Source organism: Ciona intestinalis, unplaced genomic scaffold (genome assembly GCF_000224145.3).
Source record: "Ciona intestinalis unplaced genomic scaffold, KH HT001089.1, whole genome shotgun sequence".
NCBI lineage: Eukaryota > Metazoa > Chordata > Ascidiacea > Phlebobranchia > Cionidae > Ciona > Ciona intestinalis.
In genome coordinates, this window is record NW_004191410.1 from 1 (window position 1) to 25,188 (window position 25,188).

At 33.0% G+C, this 25,188-nt stretch overlaps 1 protein-coding gene across 4 annotated transcripts; it reads left to right on the plus strand.

Moving 5' to 3' along the window:
* Positions 1-820: 820 nt before the first annotated feature.
* LOC100185796 (G1/S-specific cyclin-E1) lies at positions 821-20,117 on the plus strand. Of its 4 annotated transcripts, XM_002127534.4 has the most exons (11): positions 821-1,007; positions 1,880-1,935; positions 8,434-8,587; positions 8,966-9,040; positions 10,444-10,682; positions 16,618-16,753; positions 17,162-17,308; positions 17,704-17,949; positions 18,365-18,502; positions 18,808-18,939; positions 19,301-20,117. In XM_002127534.4, exons 2-11 carry the CDS (start codon positions 1,919-1,921, stop codon positions 19,445-19,447), a joined length of 1,431 nt encoding a protein of 476 aa, XP_002127570.1. In that variant the 5' UTR covers positions 821-1,007; positions 1,880-1,918; the 3' UTR covers positions 19,448-20,117. The 4 variants fall into 4 exon arrangements, with proteins under 4 accessions (XP_002127570.1, XP_026695782.1, XP_026695781.1 ...); XM_026839981.1 differs by lacking the exon at positions 1,880-1,935; XM_026839980.1 differs by lacking the exons at positions 821-1,007; positions 1,880-1,935 and adding an exon at positions 5,695-5,735.
* The last annotated feature ends 5,071 nt before the right edge of the window (positions 20,118-25,188 follow it).

A 25,188-nucleotide genomic window follows, 5' to 3' on the forward strand; every position in this document is an offset into this window, starting at 1 on the left:
CGCCCACAGTAGTAGCAGCGAAAGGGATGCATTTTTAAGATGCATTTTGCTTATAGTTGTATAAGAAAGTCAATATCCGTGTTTTATCTTCTAAACATAGGCATTGGCTATACTATATTGCCTCAACAGCCTGTTCTAAACAAGAGTGGGCCATTCTTAGGAAACAGCGAATAATCCAAATACCGGCAATGGTATTTTGCTTTTTTCCTGCTAATTACAAAAGCATACATGTCCTTTTAATTAGCGCACTTTCTGAATGAAAAAAATGCCATGCCTTTTTAGCGGTATTGGTAAGCAGGTTAAGGTATAGCATATTTTTTTTATCTCTTCGAAAACGATAGCGAAAACCATGTAAAAACAACAGTCAGTAAGTCGCATTCATTCATTCATTTGTTAAAACACGCTATGGATAAAAAGTGTGGGAAAGACAGTCAGTTAAAAAGCTGATTAATTATCATATTATTTAAAGAACGAAGAAAAGGGAATCAACAGCAAAACGACAGTTGTTAAAACACGCTATGGATAAAAGGTATTGAAATGAAAGCCAGTTGAAAAAGCAGGGTAATAACCATTTAAACTGGGTAATAATCTTATAATTTAAGCAAAGTAGAGAAGGGTATAACAGCCAAACAACAGTCTTTAAAACACGCTATGGATAAAAAGCGTGGCTGTTGTACTTTAGCATAGGGGCGTTGTAATACGCGCGCACTATTCGTATCTGAGCGCCAGAATTACGTCAAATAGGCAGACCAGCTGTAGGGAAAGACTTGGCGCCGGCGCGGATAATGCTTTGCGCGCGCTATTCTATTCAATGGTACAGCATAGCCAGTCTTTAGTAGACTACACGTTGTACAGTGCCGGTTTTAAGTGACCGGTGAACCTGTATTTTAACAAATTTTCGTTGCATACAGAACGTTTTTAAACCAAAACAAGCTTTTGCCTTAATTGAATTTAACAAGAATTGTTCAATTTAAGAAAATACTGCAAAAAACCAACGAGTTTTTTAGGTGAGTTTTTGGTTATAAATCGTACACTTATTCGTTTTTTTATTTAATTTTGCTAAATTTGAATACATTAATGTCTTTCTAAAGGCATAACAGTTATTCTGTTTCATAAACTTGTGTAATTTTTAAGTTTTTAGACTATAAAATGTGGTTTAGTACATTTTTATTCATTTTTTCGTATTTCTACAAGAATTTTTTTTGTTTATGTATTACTATAATTGTTGTATAGATATACAAGTCAGTATGACAGTTATTTGTATATTTATAGCATAAAATTAATTTTAATAGTTAAAAAAGGAATCGCACTTTACAAAATGTGTCGAAATTTGACAGTGAGCATGAGGTATATAAAAACCAAATTAGTATATACATATTCTTTATACTAGAAACAAATATGCTTAAAAATGCATTGTTTAAAATGAAATATGTGTTTTTTTTACTAAATAAAAAAAAAATGTAAACGTAAAAAATTGGTGTAAAATGTAATTCAAAATGGCGTTTAAAAGTTGGAATAATGTTTAATATTATACTGAAGGAATAATACAGGAATGAGAGCATGTTTTGAACGAGATAATACTGGTTCGAAGCTTGTTTCTGCTACATTGTGGGCGTATGTGTCCTTGGGCAAGACACTTAACGGCAATTGCTCCAACCCAGTGGTCACTAATGGGTTGTCCAAATTATCAACCATACAAAAAAAGTGAAAAAAATCACCCACAAAGTTACATACATTGTAACTCGTAAGCAGGCACGAGGTGTATGAAACAGAACACCTGTGTTATAACGACTATCGTTTTCCAGCTACGCGAGAATAAACAAATAAAAAAATTATTCATTGTAAACATGGTGATAAAAACCCTGTTTCGTTTTTACAGGTGTGGAAAAGGAGTTCTTTTTGCTGTGTTAGTTTTTCTATGATGCCTAAAGACATGTAAGTTATTACTTTATTCTATTCTCTATGGTGCGACCCCAGAGTGGCACACTATGGGTCCAGGATTGGCCCATTGCTGCATTATATATATATATATAAAATATCAAAAAAAATCACCAACAAAGTAACATACATGGTAACTCGTAAGCTGGCACGAGATGTTAAACCCGCGTGATACCAACTGTCGTTTTCCGGCCACGCGAGTATAAAGTAAGTTACACTCGTATACATTATTTTTTTGCCTGTCCAGTTATGCTCCAATAATCTTAAAACTGAGGTAATTAAATATACAATATTACCCAAAAACACGGTGGGTTTTTTTATCGTACGTTTTTTGTGCAATATGACACCAGTGTAATAAGTATAAGTCTTTGAGTTGCTCTAACCCGTCAGGTAAAAATATTCGTTCTGATTGTTGCTTTTAATTGTGAAATGCTCACTGTAGTGTATAGTTATATATACTCAAGCTCACTGTCCAGTTATATAAGCTCGTATTCATAAGACACTCTTATGCTCACAGTTAAGTTATATAATGAGTTATAACACAGGTGTCTTCTAACTGTTCTTATACACCAGACACAAATGGTGTATTCATACACCTCATGCTCACTGTCGAGTTATAACATGGTAAAATCACATTTTTAAGACACACATGGTGTATCCAGGCTAACAGCACAATTACTTTTTTTGAATCTGTTTTAGTGCGCCAAATTCATATAAAAAAACCCTAATTTGCTTTTTTACGGAACACATGCTAAACGCTGGCATTCTAACTATTTTTAGGGTATATGTGTTTTTAGGCAAGATATAGATTGTCTAAACTGTCACCTATGCATAAAATATAAAAATATGTCAAAAATAATCACTCACAAAGTAACATAGGTGGTGACTCGTAAGCGGGCACGAGGTGTATGAAACAGAACACCTGTGTTATAACGTCTGTCTTTACCCCGCCATGCGAGGATAAACAAGTTACATTCATTCATTCCTAACTTAAAAGCAGGCACAAGGTGAATGGAACAGAACACCCGTGTTATAAGTTACAACAACTGTCATTTCCCAGTGCAGAAAATTCAGGGTAGACCTGCACCCCCTGCCACCCCAGATTTGGCGCCTTAGTTTTGGCCTATTTTATTTCCTCTTTCGCGATAGCTTATCTGTACGCAGTCATGCGTAACACGCGCCAACGTAATGACGTCACACGCAGCGTGAAAAGCCGGCGGCGTCTGAACGCTACAATGCATAGCAGCGTGCGTACGAAACCTAGTTATCGCGTCTATTGTCAAAAAAAACACGCTTTAAAATGAATAGAGTTTTGGTTTTCTATTGTGTTTATATAGTAGAGTGGGGGAAGATGGGACAGCTTTTCATTCTATTTCCCGTCCCATTTGGTAGTAAACAAAAAACATTCAAAGAATTATAAAACCGTATCCTCACGACTCCTATAGACCGTTGTTAATTGTTTAAAACATGATCAGGATATTTGGATATTATGTGCTAAAAGTGTCCCATATTCCCCCACCCTACTATACTTTGGTTACTGTCTATTTAAAAATCGGTTTAAAATAAATGAATAAAATTCATTTTGTCTCTTCGGTCACGATAACGAAGACCAAGACAGTTTACAAAAGTGAAAAGACGCGTAGTAACGGTAAAACAACAGTTGTTAAAACACGCTTATTGATAAAAACGAAAGAAATAGCGTACGCCGAAACATTATATATAATATATATATTCTATTTTTAATTAATACATAATTGATACGCTTTGTATAACTTGGCAGCGAGCATGAGGTATATCTAGAGCACTATAAATTTTTCCAGCACCCTTTGTGTACCTCGACACGGGGCATGGGGTCCATAAACACGTGTATTATATACGGCCCTTTAATAGCTATCATTTATATGTCCAATTTGGCAGCGCGCATGAGGTGTGTACAGAATACAGCGCATAGATTACCTTTTAATCGGCACTTATATTACGGCTTGACAGCGGGCATGAGGTGTCTATATAATACAGCGCATGCATTACTTTTTATAGCCACACATGTATAACTCGACAGTGAGCATGAGGACCGAGTTATAACTCGACAGTAAGCATAAGACAACGTTATAACTCGACAGCGAGCATAAGACAACCTTAAAACTCGACAGTGGGCATAGGACACATTAAAACTCGACAGTGAGCATGGGGACCGAGTTATAACTCGACAGCAAGCATAAGACAACGTTGTAACTCGACAGCGAGCATAAGACAACCTTAAAACTCGACAGCGAGCATAGGACACGTTATAACTCGACAGCGAGCATAGGACCACGTTATAACCCGACAGCGAGCATAAGACAACGTTTGAACTCGACAGCGGGCATAGGACACATTAAAACTCGACAGCGAGCATGGGACACAATACAACCCGACAGCGCGCACGAGGTATACCAGATTTACTGCGTACGGCGCCAGTGTAAATATTTGTAATCTGAAAACCAAAGGGGCATGCCCGGTTCTTGTCTACTGCTCGCCGTTCGTAATTAGGCCAGTACATTTCAAATTCAAAAACCAGTTCACTTCGTATAGCATAGACAGCACTGCGTTTTCTACGGCTTTAAAAATGGCCAGAATTCTGTAGTTTTATACGTATTATGTTTTCGTATTGTTTTATTAAGTAAATTTTTGATGTATTTATAAATAGGTATTTATAAAGCGTTATTTTTTAGCTGCGTATTTTGTGACAGTTTTAGAAAAAAGAGATATAGTAGGGTGGGGTAAGATGGGACATGTTTTTATACGATTTTCTTCTCCCATTTGACAGTAAACAAAGAATATTTACAGAATTAGATAACCGTATTCTCACGGCTCTAAAAGGCATTGTTAATTGTTAAAAACAGTATTAGAAAATATGGGATTCCGGTGCTAACGGTATCCATCTTACCCCACAGTACTATACCGTAACAAATTGATAACCATTTAGTACTGTGGGGTAAGATAGATACCGTTAGCACATAATATCCCATGTGTTCTAATCGTGTTTTTAAAATAAACAACGCCCTTTTACAGTCACGAAAAAAATATATATAATTCTGTAAATATTTTTTGTTTTCTACCAAATGGGACGCTTATGAATAAAAAATATGCCATCTTACCCCAACCAAATATTTATACTTGGAAGATAGGACACTTTTTTATTCTATTTTCTCGTCCAATATGGTAGTAAACAAAGGAAATTTAAAGAATTATAAAATCGTATACGACTCCCATAGACCGTTGTTAATTGTTTAAAACACGATCAGGATATTTGGATATTATGTACTAAAGGTGTCCCATCTTCCCCCACCCTACTATACTACAGTCTAATTTAAGGCCATTTCTGGCTTTTAGATTTAGATGCGGATGCGGACGTTCAGACGTATTGTTTGGCTTTTCCAGACGGACTTTTCTTATCTTTTTTTGACGTTTAATTTACACTTCGTAGCTGTATCCTGCTCTAAGAGATTAACCGCTTTTTTCTATCGGATTTTGCACCTTTTTTGCCCGCAATTAGACGTAAACAAGTCTTGTCTTTGTTGGCCTTTTGTTACGACGTGTCTGACGTCTGTGACGTCACAGAAGCAGGTGCCTTTCGCGGTAGTAAGTGCCCAAGCCGGAAAAATGAAAAAAGACACGCGTTTCTGGAAGCCAGCTTAGATAGAACACAGAATACTAGAAAACACAGCTGTTTAAAACTGCAATAAACCAGTACCGTCAGGCGTTTTAAACTTAGCAGGCAGATATTTTTAAATGTGTTTAAGATATAGTAGGTTGGGGTAAGATGGTTTATTCTTTTAGTATGTTTTCGTCCCGTTTGGTAGTAAACAAAGAATATTTAAAGAATTATATAACAAATAAAAAAGCGTTGTTAATTGTTTAAAATACGATCAGAAAATATGGAATTTAAGTGCTAACGGTATCCATCTTACCCCACAGTACTATATTTAATAAAATTAATTTATATAGCATCACTTTTTAGCATTTTTACAACAGAATACAGAAAAAACAACTGTTTTAACTTAGTTACAGTTTAGTTTTGTAGCTTTTTAAACCAGTATCTTTAAAAATGTTGTGTCAGTTTAGTCATAACAAACAGTTCTGTTATTGTATATATATAATTTATCTTTCTAAAATTAATTGTAAACGTAAATACAGAACAGAAAAGAGGGTAACAGCTTTTTTAAGCGGTATAAGTTACTTCTTTAGTGCGTTTTAAGTCGTACTGTGCCATTTTTATGCATTTTTTAAAAGCTGTTTTGTTTTAAAACGTTGGTAGTACATTTAGGTCACATTTGGGCGTTCATATATATTTATAAATCTTGTTTTTCGTTGGTATGCGTGAAAAACACAGTTGTGTATTTTTCTCTGACATTTCGTCGCCGATTTTGTTGCGAAAATTAGAGCAAATTGTTACCGCTAGACGATGCTCAAGAGCGCAACCGTAAAACGGAATTTTTAATGCGTAACTTTCTAATGAGTTTCTGTAGTCTGTATAGGCACTAGTTAAAACACTTTGTATTAATAGGAAAAATAATAAAATTTGACTATTTTGAAAATACGTTTCGATAACTGTAAAAAAAATGGCAAATTTGAAACCTTTTTACAATTAAAAATAGAAATCCTATAGTTTGATTATCACAAATTATTAAAATTTAACAGTTTTTATTAACTAAAACTAGAAAATCTCGTTTTTAACTCCAAATAAAAACTAAAAACAAACATAATTTTTGACCTAAATAAAAAAAATGTTTAAAAAAATGTAAAGTGTTAACCGGTCAATAAGTTGTTTTATTTCTTCCCGCCAAGTACTGTGTATTTGATTATAGCGCCATAACGGTTCGTATATTACAAAAGCATCGTTTTACCCTAGTTATCAGTCTCTAACAGCGCCGATTTCTTAAGTCGCCTGCTTATCTGTAATTAATCGACCGTCGGGAAATTTCGAGCCTCTCGGCGGGACATCGCTATTGTTTTTGCCGCCGATTGCGTTTTTTTCGTCGGCCTTATAAAAACATTGTGGCCGCCTTTTTCTATTGTACTTTAGTGGGCGATTTAATTACTGTAGGCATTTAATTTTTTAGACGACTGAATGAATGTCATTTTATTAACTAGGTTGCTGTTTCGAAAATCAGAATAGTTTACAAAAGCGCAAAAACGACAGTCGTTTTTGTAACTTATAAATTAAACAATACAAAACGTATTCGAAAAAAACGACTAAATAAATGAATGAATGGCATATTTTATTATATAGGTTACTGTTCGAAAGTCAGAATAGTTTACAAAAGCGCCTAAAAACGACAGTCGTTTCTATAACGCTTATAGTAGGGTGGGAAAAGATGGGACACCTTTCATTCTACTTTCTCGTCCCATTTGGTAGTAAACAAAGAACTTTCAAAGAATTATGAAACCGTATCATCACAACTCCCATAGACCGTTGTTAATTGTTTAAAACACGATCAGGATATTTAAATATTACGTGCTAAAGGTGTCCCATCTTCCCCCACAGTACTATATAGATATAACAGTACAAAACGTATACAATAATAGGCGTGACCGTTACACCCTATGCAGTATAACGTAACAAAGTGATAAACCATTTAATTCAACAATATAAAAGTTCCAATAGAAAAAAGTTTGTGTAAAAACTAGACAGTGAGCATGAGGTGTATAATAGTTTTGTAAATTTAGTAAAAATTTACAGATCTAACAGTTTTTTTTTATAGTTTACAGATATATATATATATATATACTGTAGCCGTGTAGCGTTTAAATTTTAGCTGTTTGAAATTTTTACTGGATTTTTTCTGTTGCGTTATGTACAAAAGGTAAAAAATTATTATAAATATTTTGGGGGAAAGATGGGACACCTTTATCACATAATATCCAAATATCCATGATCGTGTTTTAAACAATTAACAACGGTCTATGGAAGTCGTGAGAATACAGTTTTCGGGTTTAAAATTATTTGGATTTTCTTTGTTTACTACCAAATGGGACGAGAAAATAGACTGAAAAGGTGTCCCATCTTCCCCCACCCTACTGTATAAATTTTAAGGGCCGTTTTGGGCTTAACTAAAAAAAAATGATATATAATATATATAATTACGATTTAAATTTTAAAAGTACAGAAATATATATACTAGCGTGGGGTAAGATGGTTCATGTTTTCGTTATTCTTTCTCGTCCCGTTTGGTAGCAAACAAAGAATATTTACAGAATTATATAACCGTATCCTCACGACTCTTAAAGAGCTTGTTAATTTTTAAAAACACGATTGGGAAATATGGGATATTATGTGCTAACGGTATCCATCTTACCCCACAGTACTATAATATAGAATGCAATATTACATACACATTTTGCACTGTACGAAAAAAAACGATTTTTTTTCTTTAATTAAGTTTTAAACAAAATTAAATTATTTTTTGATAAAATTGTTTTACCCTGAAAAATTAATTTACTTTTTTTTTATAGTGCTGCTGATCGTAAACAAAAAACAAACCCAAAAATTAAGAAGGAATCAGCCATTCTTACGTCATCAACTACGTCATTAAATACGTCACGGAACCGAAAACGCTTACGAGAAGAATCTGCGAAAAAAGAAGCGACGATACTGATGTCATCAGAGGTAAAATTTATGAATGACAAAGCGTGGGAAAACGTACTAATTTATCGGGAATTGAAATTATATATACATATATATATATAATATATATAAATTTGCGTATTTTAGCAATTTTTGTGTCCATTTTTGTAGGTTTTTAAAAACAAATTTAATTACATTTAAAATTATTTTTTGTTTTTTGATAATATATATATCGAATTAAACAAATTATTTTAAAATATTCAGGTTAATTTTAAACGTTTTATTTTGTATTTTATTATTAAAAAAAAGGAAATATTTACGTTGCAATAAATTAAAGAATACTAAAATTAAAAAAAAATAAAACTCTCCAAAAAATTTAAAAAATTCTTACAAAATTTAATATTTTTTACCATTTTTCAGGAAAAAGAAGATTCTAAAAGGCGGTGCGTTATGGACACGCGTGTAGAAAATCGCAGGCAACAATTTTACACCAAGGTTAGTGACCAGAGGGTTATTGGCTTCGAATCCCACTTTTGCTAGTCGTTTTTTTAAATGCGTTTTTTTAATTCAGTTTTTGAAATGTAAAAATAGTTTTCGAATTGGTTACACCACTTTTCACAGGTGTTTATATAAGTTAAGTTGTATTTGACCGACACTTCAGTATTTTTGACAGCTAGTTTTACAAAGTGTCAACAAAACAATAACCTTGAATTAGTTGCACCACTTTTCACAAGGTTTATATAAGTTAAGTTGTATTTGACCGACACTTTAATGTTTTTACAGCTAGTTTTACAAAGTGTCAACAAAACAATAGCTTTTACGCTAATTAAATAGTATTCTGTAATTCTGTTACATACCGTTAATTTTTACGCACGCTGTAACTGAATAAATGTAACTTATTTATCCTCGCGTGGCTGGACAACGACAGCGGGTATAACACGGGTGTTCTGTTCCATACACCTCGTGCCCGCTTACGTTACCTAAATAACTTTGTGTGTGAAACTTTTAAAAATCCCTTCTTTTTTAATACATAACTTAAAAATTAGATAACCCATTAGTGACCACTGGGTAAAAAACGCAGTAAAATTTCTTACCTAAGGGCACATACGCAAAAATAATACACTATAAAATCAATAACCTTTGGGCTAGAGGCAGACACGCTAACCACTATGCCACAACGCAGGTCTAAAACGGTTTACGTTTTTTAACGTAACGTAACGAAATGACGTAACAAAACGACGTTGCGTTTAAGTTGGGCTCACCGGGCGTGTTTAAACGTATCCATTTTCGCGCGAACCGAAATTCGTTTTGAATTTCCAGGTCTTATTTGTCAGACTGTTAACCAGTGTAGCTCTTTTAGGCGTAGTTTTAGTTTACTCATTTCAATATACATATATATATATATGCAGTTTTTGGGTTTTATGTATGCTTTTTTAGGTGTTTTATATATGCAGTTTTTAGGTGTTTTTTTATATGTAGTTTTTAAGTGTTTTGTAGTCTATATAAGTTTATAGTTTTTTTGGCAGTTAAAATTTTGGTTAGTTAGTAAAAATTACTACTCAGAAAAGGTTTAAATGCAATAATTGGTATTTTTACATATTTTTTAGTAAAATTTTTGGGTAAATGTAAAATTAAGTTAAAAATTTTGGATAAAAAAGAAAAAGGCAAATGCAGGTGCTTTTTGTTTGTTTATTATATTTTAACAGTATTTAAGTTAATCAAAACAGTAAAAATTCAAGTTTGTTTGTGTGTTTATGAACAATATTTAAGTTACTCAGTTAAAAATAGTTTTTGATTAATCTAAATGTATTTTAACTTGAACAATTTCTTGCGAAATTTTCAATTTTTTCTCAAATTAGAAAAAAAAATGTTTGCAATTTTTTTTTCATAATTTTTAGACGGATTTTAAAGCAATCGACCATGAGATGTTCCCCACGCCACAAAAAGAGGGGGCTGATGGGGAAAACGATGACCCCATGGTGCTAACCTCACCCATAAAGCACCAGGGTAAAAGGGGTGGCCCCTTACAAGAAATAAACGTGGGGAAAGCGGAACACCCTTTGTCGTCCCATTACCAATTTCGGAATATTTTTACCTCTGCGCCGATTTCTAGAGCTTCTCCTCTGCCAGTTTTGAGGTAATTTTTACTTTTATATAGTTTTGTTCGTTTTTTTTTCTTGAATTTGTAGTTTTTAGGGTGTTTATAAGGTTTTTAAGGGATAATGGGCCATCTCTGGCCTTAATTTTAGGTCCTCTGCCAGTTTTAAAGTAATTTTTATTTTTATATAGTTGTGTTCGTTTTTTTTCTTGAATTTGTATTTTTTGGGGTTGTTTTTAAGGGATAATGGGCTAACTCTGGCCTTAATTTTAGGTCCTCTGCCAGGTTTAAAGTAATTTTAATTTTCATATAAATTTTGTTTGTTTTTTTTCTTTAAATTATAATTTTGGGTTCATTTTTGTCTCGTGGCTTGCCTCACTGTATGACCTCACCCATATAGAATAGATTGTGCAAATACAATGTTGCGGTAATGGGCCAACTCTGGCATAAAAACAATAACTTAAATAAGTTGCACCACTTTTCACAGGTGTTTATATAAGTTAGGTTGTATTTGACCAACACTTCAGTATTTTTGACAGCTAGTTTTAAAAAGTGTCAACAAAACAATAACCTTGAGTTGGTTCTTGGTTGCACCACTTTTCACAGGTGTTTGTATAAGTTAAGTTGTATTTGACCGACACTTCAGTATTTTTGATAGCTAGTTTTTTAAATAGGTCATTTTTGAAAGCTGTAGTTAATTCTAATTGACTGCTTTAACAACAATGTCTAAACAAGATACGATTTTTTGTCCCAATTCCGTAACGTTTTATAATGGCCGTGGCAATTAATCATATCATTAACTACACAATACTAATTGTGCGTGCGACAATAGCCGTATTATGACGTCACTATCAGGGCCGTGGGCGCTTAATTAATTTAAAACACCCTTGATTTTAAATGCCTATTACATTTTATACGCTTTTTTTAATGAATGTATTTATTAGAATTAGAAACCGTATCCTCACGACTGTAAAATGCCGTTTCAAATTGCTGAAAACACGATTAAAAGTATGGTATATAGTAGGGTGGGGGAATATGGGACACTTTTAGCACATAATATCCAAATATCCTGATCGTGTTTTAAACAATTAACAACGGTCTATGCCTATGGGAGTCGTGAGGATACGGTTTTATAATTCTTTAAATGTTCTTTGTTTACTACAAAATGGGACAAGAAAATAGAATAAAATGTGTACATTTTCCCCCACCCTACTATATTATATGCTAACGGTATCCATCTTACAGTACTATACGTTACAAATTACTGGTATAGTAGTTTGAATATTATATTTGCCTGTCCGTTTAACGGTATAGGACATGTTATATCACGCCTTTACGTTCAACATGTTATAACATGTAACTCGTAACGTATTTAAAGTTACATACACGTCTGCGAAAACGGAGCGAATTTTTTCGCTACTTAAAAACGTATTCGCTATTATTGTAATTTTTTTGCAGTGAAAAATATGTTCTAAAACATGTATATATATGTATAAAAAAATTCTTTTTTACAAATTATAGAATATGTCGCCTTTTTTATTGTAAGCGTGTTTTTTAGATTATTTGTGCATATTTTGAATTTTTAGGTTAATTTATTTCTAGTTTTGTTTTTTACCCAATTTTGTTGTTTAATACTGTGGGGTAAGATGGATATCGTTAGCACCTAATATCCCATATTTTCTAATCGTGTTTTTAACAATTAACAACGCTCTTTTAGAGTCGTGAGGATGCGGTTATATATTTCTGTAAATATTCTTTGTTTACTACCAAATAGGACAAAAAAGTCCAATAAGAACATGTTCCATTTTACCCCAATTTAATATAACACACGAGCCATCTTACCCCAATTCATAAAAATAAAACTTGTACCATCTTACCCCAACCTACTATACTTTAAAGCTCGCAAACACGCGTCTTTGTTTTGCTAACAACGGCCTTTATTTGCCTATGTGACGTCACAATTTGGTTATTTTGCGTCGACGACGAGTCGGGGCAAGACGAAACTTCGTTATGACGTAATAAACGAACTTGTTACGTGATTGGGCAAGTCTGACACGTGGTTTTGTGTACAAACGTTATGTTTTTACTGTGGGGTAAGATGGGAAGTGTTTTATGGTGGGGTAAGATGGGACTTATTTTATTGTAGGATAGTGAAAAATGGGACATGTTTTTATTTTATTTTCTTGTCCCTTTTGGTGGCAAACAAAAATATTTACAGAATTATTAAAACCGTATCCTCACGACTCCGATAGACCGTTGTTCATTATTAAAAACACGACCAGGAAATATGGGATATTATGTGCTAACGGTATCCCATCTTACCCCACAGTACTATAATATAACTTATTTATCCTCGCGTGGCGGGGCAACGATAGTCGTTATAACACAGGTGTTCTGTTTCATACACCTCGTGCCCGCTTACAAGTTACCACGTGTGTAACTTTGTAAGCAATTAAAATAATGTATACAGAAACTGGCCAGGGGCCTTCACTGTAAACATGTGCTAAATCTGTACTAAATACAGGTCTAATAATTAGGTTAAACAAACCCTTTAGTTTTAGATTATTTTAATTTTACTTGTTTTGCTAATATAGTACTGTGGGGTAAGATGGATACCGTTAGCACATAATATCCCATATTTTCTGATCGTGTTTTTAACAATTAACAATGCTATTTTAGAGTCGTGAGGATACGATTGTAATTCTGTAAATATTCTTTGTTTACTACCAAAGGACGAAAAATAGAATAAAACATACATTTTAAATTTTTAATTTCTAATGCCCCCCCAAAAAAAATTTTTTTTTTTTTAAATTAAAATTAAAATTGTGGGAAATGATCGTTATTATGTCACATTAGATTCATTGTTCACGCATTATTACGTCACAATTTTCCCACCCCAGTCAGCGCTTTGATATATGACGTCATTTTCCCATGACCCGAAACGTAACGCATCGTATCCATAGCGAAAAAAATCGAATCAGTCAATTTCCGTCCAGCACTAATTAGTTTTTGATCTTTGTGACGTCACAGACGCTGCTGTGACGCGAAGTGTTTCTATATCCCACGTTTGTAAACAGTGTTTCCATACGCAAAATTGTGATTTTTTTTGTTTTATTAAGGTTAAATAAGTTACTTTTACACATAAGGTGTATGAAACAGAACACCCGTGTTATAACGACTGTCGATGCCCGCTACGCGAAAAAAATCGCCTAAAAAAGTTCAAAAACCCACTAAAAATCGCATTTTCCATCTCTTTTTCGTCTTTTTTCCCACTCCGGAGAAAGTGAGAGAATTCCCATTGTTTACGCACAGTGTGCCGATTGTGACGTTTCCTCCTAGTACAGACACGCCGGGGCCTATTTAGACTTGCCGTAACTTTGCGTGTTTTCCTTTATCCCCCGTGGCGTGCCAGTTAAACTGGCATTTAAACTTATAATTTATTGCTTTGTAAACACGCGTTATCAATTCTTTATAGCTATATGTCCCTTTAAACGGCTAGCAGTTTAAGATGTTAACATATTTTATTATTTTCGATATTTAATTTAAATTTTATTCAAATTCGGTACTTATATTGAAAAATTGTTTAAAATAATACGTTTTTATTTGCCAGTTATCATATTATAGTAGGGTGGGGTAAGATGGGACGTGTTTTTATTCCTATTTTCTTGTCGCATTTGGTAGTAAACAAAGAATATTTACAGAAATATATAACCGTATCCTCACGACTCTAAAATAGCCTTGTTAATTGTTAAAAACACGATCGGAAAATATGGGATTTTATATGCTAACGGTATCCCATTTTACCCCACATTATTATACACATTTACGTTTAAAAATCGCGTCTATAAAAAATACGTTTATTTGCGACAAAAAAAAACAAATTTAATGGTATTTTTAAGCACGTTTCATGTTTAAATTCATGTAAAATTATAACACGCTAAAAATACGAGTTTTTTGTGTTTAAATGCCTGTACAAAAAAACGCCTTTAAACGCGTGGGAAAAATTCTTTAACTTTTCTAGTACACCTGTGTGTAATCTGATTTCGATGCTCTGTTACGTCATAATAGCACTTGTTGGCTAACAAACCTAATAGGATGTACCAGTCTGTCTACCAAAACGCAGGAATTTAAACACGTTATAATATAAAACGTGAAAAGTTAAGTTACTAAATATAAGTGTAAACCGATTTAAAAGTAATTTAAATTCCGTAAAATGCGCATTTATTTGCATTTTTCTAAAGAAAAAGTAACCTTGAATTGGTTGTACCACTTTTCACAGGTGTTTATATAAGTTAAGTTGTATTTGACCGACACTTCAGTATTTTTACAGCTAGTTTTACAAAGTGTCAACAAAGACAATAACCTTGAATTGGTTGCACCACTTACACAGGTGTTTGTATAAGTTAAGTTGTATTTGACCGACACTTTAACTTTTTTTTTGTCCAGGTGTTACAAAAATTCGGAAGTATTTCATTTCGTTGTATAGTTTCGTTGTGTTTTCTTTTCTTTATTACATAACAATGGCCTACTGTCCCCTATAGAGTCGGCGAGTCTGACGTTTAAATACCTATTGTGACGTAACAGAACAACCAAAACGGCTCCGAAAAAATTGCGATTTGTTTAAGTGTTACCGTAAAAAAAATTTTTTTAAAGTTTTATTTAACGTTCATTTTTACCGATTTTTCAGCACATTGTAAAATACCAAACCATTTTATGCGCAGAAGGTAGTAAAAATTAAAATTCTGAAACCGTTTTTAAACCTTTAAAAAATGCGCCTAATAAAATTAATTTTAAAAAATCCAAAAAAATTTGCTTTTTTTTCTGACGAGAACTCGTTTTTTTTCTGGCGAGAAATTGTCCCCGCAATTTCCTGTTATAGCCCTACGGAAACACTGCCATAACGAATCCTTTTGTGCTTATAACCGTCCCAAAGGGCCTGGCCTGTTAGCTCAATCGTGGGAGCGCGTATTTGTATAGCGCCTTTTTTCTCTTAACGCGTATAAAAGCGCATAGCTGCACTAACTACTATACAGAACGTACCGTGTTAGGGCATAGACTCCGCTGTTATTAAGTAAACGTAGCTTTATTTACAGTAATTGAACAGTTTAAAAAGGATTTTTAAAAGCGATGTAATTATTTAAAAGTGTTTTTTTTTAAGTTTAGTAAAAAAAATTGTGACAGTATTTTTGACAGCTAGTTTTACTAAGTGTCAACAAAACAATAACCTTGAATTGGTTGCACCACTTTTCACAGGTGTTTATATAAATTAAGTTGTATTTGACCGACACTTCAGTATTTTTGACAGCTAGTTTTACAAAGTGTCAACAAAACAATAACCTTGAATTAGTTGCACCACTTTTCACAGGTGTTTATATAAATTAAGTTGTATTTGACCGACACTTCAGTATTTTTAACAAGATATTTTTAATTAGAAATTTATTTGTTAGGAATTTTTAGTTTTTTTTCCAAAGTTTATTTAAAACACAGTAGTGATTATGGTGGTCCATAATTTTTGCGTCAGAACTACATTTACAAGAAAATATGTTTCAACTGATAGGTAAGAAAAGAAAAAGGCTATGTTTATTGGCATGTGCCTGCCTCTAACCCAGAGGTAATGGGTTCAAGGCTCGCCGCTGCTACCATTGTGGGCGTATGTGTCCTTGGGAAAGACACTTAACGGCAATTGCTCCAACCCAGTGGTCACTAATGGGTGGTCTAAATTGTCAGCCATAAAAAAATATGTGTATGTTCTATTCTATATTGGTGAGGACCTACAGCGAGGCACTCAATGGGACCTGAGATTTGGGCCAAAGTTATCTAATTAAACAATATTTTGTGTATTGGGCCAAAATTAACCCAAAATTTTCATAAAATAAATATTTTTTAAACACTTCAAAAAATATTCCGAAAATCGTAAAAAAAATTTACCTCGAAAAAAATTTTTTTCGACTAATTTTTTTCATTTTTTTTCCAGCTGGGCAGATTCAGATCAACTGTGGAAATCTATGGTGAACAAAGAGACAGTTTATTGCCGCAACAGTAGTTACATGGACAGACATGCAGACTTACAACCACGAATGAGGTCTATTTTAATAGACTGGATCATGGAGGTACTAAAAATATTTTTTTTAATAATTTTTTTTTTAATTTATATTTAATTTTTTTTATTATTTTTATAGTTTTTTTTTACTTTTTTTAGGATTTTTTTGTTAAATTTGTAATTATTTTTTTTTTAAATTTTATATAGTACTGTGGGGTAAGATGGGATACCGTTAGCACATAATATCCAATATTTTCTGATCGTGTTTTTAACAATTAACAACGCTCTTTTAAAGTTATACGAATACGGTTATAAAATTCTGTAAATATTCTTTGTTTACTACCAAATGGGACGAGAAAAAAGAATGAAATGTACCATCTTACCCCACCCTACTATACCTTTAAAAAAAACATTTTTTTTTAATATATATAAAAAATTTTTTGTTCCATTTTTTTTTAATTTTTAACCTTTTTTTTAGGTTTGTGAAGTGTATTCATTACACCGGGAGACATTCTATTTAGCGGTCGATTACATCGACCGTTATTTATCAGCGACCAAAAATATTCACAAAACTCGGCTTCAATTAGTTGGAGTCACAGCCCTATTTATAGCAGCAAAACTAGAGGTAACAAATTTTTTTTTTTGCAACTTTTTTTTACAAATTATATTACTATAATATAGTTTTGATATATTTAAGAAAAAGATTGTATATAAATATAAAAATAATAACATTTTTTAATAGTGTTTTTTTGCAAATTATATAACTGTTTCTTTTAAAGTTATATATATATGTATATATATAAAAAAATAGCATATTTTCATTATTTTGTACAATTTTAAAGTTACAATTTTAATTTTTTTTAATTCAGAGTAAAACTTGAAGCATTTCTTGGTAAAATGTGTTAAAAATACCATAAAAAAATAAAATACCTGCATAAAAAAATTACAAATTTTCCCCCAAAAAATCCTCCTCCAAAAAAAAAAATTTTTTTTTATTAAATGTTATTTTTTTTTCTCCAGGAAATATACCCGCCAAAATTATCTGACTTTGCATATGTGACTGATGGAGCCTGCACTGACGACGAAATTTTATCCCAAGAACTTATTATGCTAACTGCACTCAAATGGTCACTTTCGCCGATCACAGCAATTTCTTGGTTAAACGTATATTTGCAAACAGCTCATGCTGCGTTTGCCCCAAATCCAAGCTCTGCGTCGTTTTTTCTACCTCAATATCCGCAAGAAACCTTCGTGCATATTTCTCAGGTAATTTTCGGCGCGAATTTGAGCACCTCGTGCTCGCTGTCGAGTTACAACATGGGTGTCTTCTTATACACCAGACACACATGGTGTATTCATACACCTCATGCTCACTGTAAAATGGGACACCTTTAGCACATAATATCCAAATATCCTGATCGAGTTTTAAACAATTAACAACGGTCTATGGGAGTCGTGAGGATACAGTTTTATAGTTCTTTGAATATTCTTTGTTTACTTCTAAATGGGACAAGAAAACAGCATGAAAAGTTGTCCCATCTTACCCCACCCTACTATATTCACAATTTTGTCTACTACCAAATGGGACGCGAAAATAGAATGAAAAGTTGTCCCATCTTACCACACCCCACCCTATTATATATATATATATATACAATTTTAACACCGTTTTTTTCTACAGTTGTTGGACCTATGTGTTCTTGACATTGAAAGTTTAGAATTTTCGAGCGGCTTACTTGCAGCGTCAGCATTATACCATTTCTCGTCAAGAGAATTGGCCACTCAAGTTTCCGGCTTTCATTTTAAAGACCTGGCAGCGGTAAGTGGCTTTTTTTTGCAACTTTTTTGTGGCCTTTCTATTTTTGCATTTTTCCCTTTTTTTCGGTTTTAGTATAAATTAAACTTATGGTGTTGGGGTAATGGACTAAATCAGGTCTAAATTTGTAGTTTATATTTTAACTAGGCCAAATTTGGCCCTCGAAACTTATTTTATTATTTAAAAAAAATGTCAACATTTTTAGCAAAAATGATTTCCCAAAAAAATATTAAAATTTTTTATTTTTTTTTTATTTTACTTTCGAATCCCATAAAATTAAAAACTTATTTAAAATTTCTATTTTTCAGTGCGTTCACTGGATGGCACCCTTTGCAATTACAGTTCGAGACACGGGGCTCCAGCCATTAAAACAGTTTAAAAGAGTTTTAGAAACAGACTCACACAATATACAAACACATGCTAACAACATTGATACCCTGGTAAGATATTTGCATTTTTTTACCTATTTGTAATGTTTTTTTTAATAATTTTTTAGTGCTTTTTGAGATGTTTTTTTTAATGTCTTTTTGAAAAAAAATTTTAATTTTTTTTTAAAATATTTTTAAAATTTTTTTTGGAATAATTTTTTAATTTGTTTTTTCGATTTTTTAAGTTTTGTAAAATATATATATAGTAGGTTAGGGTAAGAATAAGAAAGTTCTTGTTTTAATTATTTATTTGGGTGTTTCTTTAGTAGTAAACAAAGAATATTTACAAAATTACATGACTATATTCTTATAACTTAAAAGTTTTTGGCAGAAAAAATGTTTCCGAAAAATATTAAAAAAATTTTTTTTTTAGGATTCTGCCTTTGAAAATCGATCACGGGTTCACGCAGAGGTCACCTGTCAATCACCGACAGAAGTAGGCGGGTTCATGACCCCTCCAAAAAGTGGACAAAAGCAATCCGTTCCAGTGACACCCCAAACCGGCGTAATGGGCACCTAACACGTTCTAAAAAAATCCGAATTTTCATTTCTCTTTGGCGCCACCGAGCGACGGTCTCCGGCCGTTGTCCTGTCCGCTAGCAGGCGCTGCGGAAGCGGCAATTTGCACAACGCTCGGAAAAATAGACTTTTTATTCACTGTGAAAAAAATAATTTTAGGCGCATTTTCTTGGTGCCTTCAAAAAACCAGCCTTTTTATCAAAAATGACCAGATTTTACCCGTTTTTTTACCAATTTTTCTGAAATTCCAGACAAAAAATGTCACAACTTAACGAATTTTACCCGTTTTTAAACTTTTTTTTTTACTTTTTGTGCCAATATTTAAAAAAAACGGTCTTAAAACAACCCGTAACTCAATCATTGTAAAATGCTGCTATGACAATTATTTTTTGCTGCTATTTCCACATTTTAACTTCTACTATAACTCTACAACTCTTTTAGGACTAATAACACAATCCACTTTTAAAAAGTTTAAAAAAAAATTAATTAAAAAAAAATTTTCCTTAATTTTTTTTTGCAATCATTTTTTGAGGTATTACAATTCGCTAAAAAAAAATGAAAAATGTTTTTATTCCATTATTTTTTGCTTTTATTCATTAAAAATTGTTGCAGTTATTCGTTTCTGGCTAGTCGTTTTTAACTAGCAGTAAATAAACTCCTGTTCTAAACAATTTTATTTCGATTTGTTTTTAGTGAAAAAAGCAGCGGTTTTAATAATAAAAAATGGTATAGTACTGTAGGGAAAGATGGGACACCTTTAGCACATAATATCCAATATTTCCTGATCGTGTTTAAAACAATTAACAACGGTCTATGGAAGTCGTAAAGATACGGTTTAAAATTTCTTTAATTTTTTTTGTTTGCCACCAAAATGGACAAGAAAATAGAATAAAAGGTGTCTCATCTTCCCCCACCCTACTATATATAATTCTGTAAATATTGTTTGTTTATTACCAAATGGGACAAAGAGAATGAAAACCTGAACCATCTTATCTTACTGTTACTTTATTAAAACAGTTTTCGCCACTTCCCGGCGCCGTGGAAAAGTGGTTAGCGCGCCTGCCTGTAACCCAGAGGTAATGGTTTCAAGGCTCATCGTTGCTACCATTGTGGGCGTATGTGTCCTTGGGCAAGACATTTAACCTTAATTGCTCCAACCCAGTGGTCACTAATGGTTTGTCCAAATTATAAGTCACTTTGTTCAAATTATCAGATACGTAATACGTCACCCTATTATATATAGGATAAATAAGTTACACTTACATGCACTTACAAACAAATTCCCCATGCACTGTAATATAGTATATCGTTTCGCTTGGAAAGAACTCTGTCGGTTTGAATCGCGCACAAAGTTACAAACGTGCTAGTAACTCATAAGCGGGCACGAGGTGTATGAAACAGAACACCCGAGTTATAACTACTGTCGTTTTCCAGCCACGCGAAGATAAAGCAAGTTACATTCATTCACTTATTAAAACTGACCGAAACATTCATGTTTTTGGACCCAAAAAAACAACTTGTTTTTAGGGGTATAAATTTTTTGCAGTTAAATTGAAAAACAAGTATGAAATCATATGTTTGACGCAAAAGAAACTGGCTTTAATTTCCTAATCCTTAGATAAGATTTACAGATAGTAGATACATCTTACTGTATGACTACGACTGTCAATTCGTTCAAATTTCTTGGAAAATGTCTTGCTTTTTGGACCCGATTTATTTTGTTTTGTACACTATACTTTCAAGTCATGAATGAATGAATGAATGAATGAATGTAACTTGTTTATCCTCGCGTGGCGGGGCAATAACAGTCGTTATAACACGGGTGTTCTGTTTTATACACCTCGTGACTGCTTGCGAGTTACAACGTATGTAACTTTGTGGGTGATACTTTAAAGCGGGGACGATCGAGGTGTATGAAACAGAACACCCATGTTATAACAATTATAATTACTCCAATCCAGTGGTCACTAATGGGTTATCTAAATTGTCCGCCATACAGAAAAAACAATCACCCACAAAGTAACATACATGGTAACTCGTAAGCAGGCACGTGGTGTATGAAACAGAACACCCGTATTATAACAACTGTCGTTATCTTGCCGTTAATTCCTATTTCCTATTATGATTAAAAAACGAAAGCATAAATATAAAACAAAATTCGTAATACACGTTTTATCAATTTCTATATGAGTATAATAAGAAACAGTTTTTGGCTTATAACTGTTAACATAGTAGGGTGGGGTAATATGGTCCGTATTTTCATTCTTTTTTCTCGTCCCATTTGGTAGTAAACAAAGAATATTTACAGAATTATATAACGTATCCTCACGACTCTAAAAGAGCGTTGTTAGTTGTTTAAAACACGATCAGGAAATATGGGATTTAGGTGCTAACGGTATCCATCTTACCCCACAGTACTATATGATCAAAAAATTGAATTAATCCAGATGTAAACCCGTTTTTTTTACATTTAAATATATAGGTTATCGTATTTATAATTTATTATTTTATTTTATTTTTTATTTGTTTTTTCCCGCGACAGAAAATTCGCAATATCGTCAAAAAACTTAAATTCCGCGATTTTTGATTACTTCTAATAGGATTAGCACGCTCCCGACCACGGGGCCGCTTCGTGACGTCATAGGTCACATGATACCATCTCATGACGTCACGAAACGTGAGGTACACCTCTGTGGGCTTGATATCTTTTAGGTAAACAAATTCAATTTTTTTTCAAAATCCGATAGTGTCACATTTTTTGCCCTAACGTTTAAATCCTTTGAAGGCCGTTAAAAAAACTTTGAGCTTAAAATGCATTACGGTATAGGACTAAAAGCGTGTTTTCTGTAATTGTACGTTTCAAACGCTCGAAAGGCGGAAAGAAATTATCTAAAGCATCTTTATAGTTTTGATAGACACTATCTTTAGTTAATCTTTTCAGTTTATTTGACTACAAACGGAAATTTTTGAGTGGTCACGAAATAGAAAATGGCGCTTCGAAGGGGTATATATGTTACCTATGCACGATTTGATTTCTGAAATTTTTAATTTTCGTTTAGGGCTTTGAAAATTGTGAAGTTTTGTGAAAGTTATTTTAAAACATGGAAGAACTTATTGAAAATTGGGAAGGTACGTCTTATTTTATTCTATTTATTTAGTCTAAGCTTTAAAATGCCTATATAGTAGGGTGGGGGAGACAGGACACCTTTAGCACATAATATCCAAATATCCTAATCGCGTTTTAAACAATTAACAACTGTATATGGGAGTCGTGAGGATACGGTTTTGTAATTTTTTTAATGTTCTTTGTTTACTACCAAATGGGAAGAGAAAATAGAATAAAAAAGCGTCCCATCTTCCCCCACCCTGAAACAGAACACCCGTGTTATAACGACTGTCACTTTGCTGCTAATTCCCTTCTCTTCGTTGTTTTAATTATTTAATCTTTGCGACTGAGTTTAAAAAGAATAATATCCGTTATTTATAGCGCTAGAAATAAAACGCGATTTTTTTTAGAAAGCAAAATCGACCATTTTGAAATTTGTGTTCCAAATTTAAAACTTAGAAAATATTACTATTGTTTATTCGATTATGTTATGCATGAACGAATGAGTGTAGCTTATTTATCCTGATTTTTCAATTTTATAAGTTATAAAATCACTGGTGTTCTGTTTCATACACCTCGTGCACGCTTTCGAGTTACTGAATATATATATACAGTTTTGTTGGTCATTGTTATATTTATGTATGGCTGATAATTTGGACAACCCATTAGTGACCACTGGGTTGGAGCAATTGCTGTTAAGAGTCTTGCCCAAGGACACATACGCCCACAATAGTAGCAGCATCGAGCCTCGAACCTGAGATCCTCTATATTTAAACGGCGGCCGCTCTAACAACTTTCGCACAAGGTTAAACAAATGCAATTAGTTTTAGCAACTTTTTTAGCAAAGGGGAAGATGGGACACCTTTTTATTCCATTTTCTCGTTCCATTTGGTAGTGAACAAAAATCATTCTAAGAATTCTAAAACCGTATCCTTACACCTCCCATAGACCGTTACTAATTGTTTAAAAGGCGGTTAGGATATTTGGATATTATGTGCTAAAAGTGTCCCATCTTCCCCCACCCTACTATATGATATTGTAGTGTATAAAAGGCTGTTCTTTTTGTCACATTTTTTCGCTAAACACTAAAACTTCGACGGCTTTAATCTTTTTAGAATGCTAGTGGTCACTAATGGGTTGTCTGAACTGTCTTTCATATGTGAAAATAAATAATCACCCTCAAAGTAAAATACGTGGTAACTCGTAAGCGAGCACGAGTTGTATGAAACAAAACACCTGTGTTATAACGACTGTCGTTTTTCGCTATATGCGAGGATAAATATATTACATTCATTCATTTAACATTCGCAATTATGCTATTTTTCACACTATCAAATAATTTTAAATAAAATTTAAAGAAAAAATTTTAAATAAAAATTACCATTTAAAAAAATTAGGAACGTTTTTTATAAAACTTGTTTAGGTCAGATTTAAACATTCGATCTTATAACCGCTTGAGGCACTCTTGAGCTATTACGTACCATTATAACAGTTTTAAAGAATATATTTTATTTCGTATATACAGACCTCGTGCTCACTGTCGAGTTGCTAATATTTTGAAATTATAACATTATATACTTTTTAAATTGGAACTTTTTTCCAAAATGGCAAAAAATTTTGAATAGCCAATTTTTCAAATTGACCCGAAAATGGTATACGCGAGTCAAATTTTAAGGACTAAAGTTTTTGTAACTGAATGAATGAATGAATGAATGTAACTTACTTTATCCTCGCGTGGCCGGAAAACGACAGTCGTTATCACACGGGTTTAACACCTCGTGCCAGCTTACGAGTTGCCATGTATGTTACTTTGTGTGTAAGTTAATTTATATAAAACGCTTAATTTGTTGCATTCTGTTTTTAAAGCGTTTCACTCCTACGAGATTTTTCAACCGCGAAAAGCAATAAAAAAATTGTGTAGTGTTATTATAATTTTATTGGTTTGTGGCGGAATATATAGTAGGGTGGGGAAAGATGGGACACATTTTTCTTCTATTTTCTTTTCGTCTTTATAGTAAACAAAGAACATTCAAGGAATTATAAAACCGTATCCTCGCGACTCCCATAGACCGTTTTACTATATTTAGTAGGGTGGTAGAAGATGGGACACCCTTAGCACATAATATCTAAATATCCTGATCGTGTTTTAATCAATTAACAACGGTCTATGGGGGTCGTGAGTATACGGTTTATAAATCTTAATTTTTTGTGTTTACTACTAAATGGGACGGAAAAATTGAAACAAAAAGTGTCCCATCTCCCTCACCCTACTATACTTTAAAACCACTTTTAAAATAAAAGTTTTGTTTTAGATAATTGAATAAATCACTTATTTATCTTCGCGTGGCGGGGCAACGGCAGTCGTAATAACACGGGTGTATTTTGATTATTATTTCATACACCTTGTGCCCATTTCCAACTTAATTTTTTAAATGTTACTGTCATACCGACAATGCGGTATATCTTCGTGGGTGGTAACAGTTTTGGCATTGACGCAAAACTAAATACCGTATCGACCGTTTTTGCGCTTAAAAAAAGAAAAAAGCAATCTCTCTCGCCGATACGCTTCAAAGAACTGACTTCTCTCGTTCAATAGGCAGTTGTTTTTCTGCGCTTACAGGCACAAGGTAGATCGA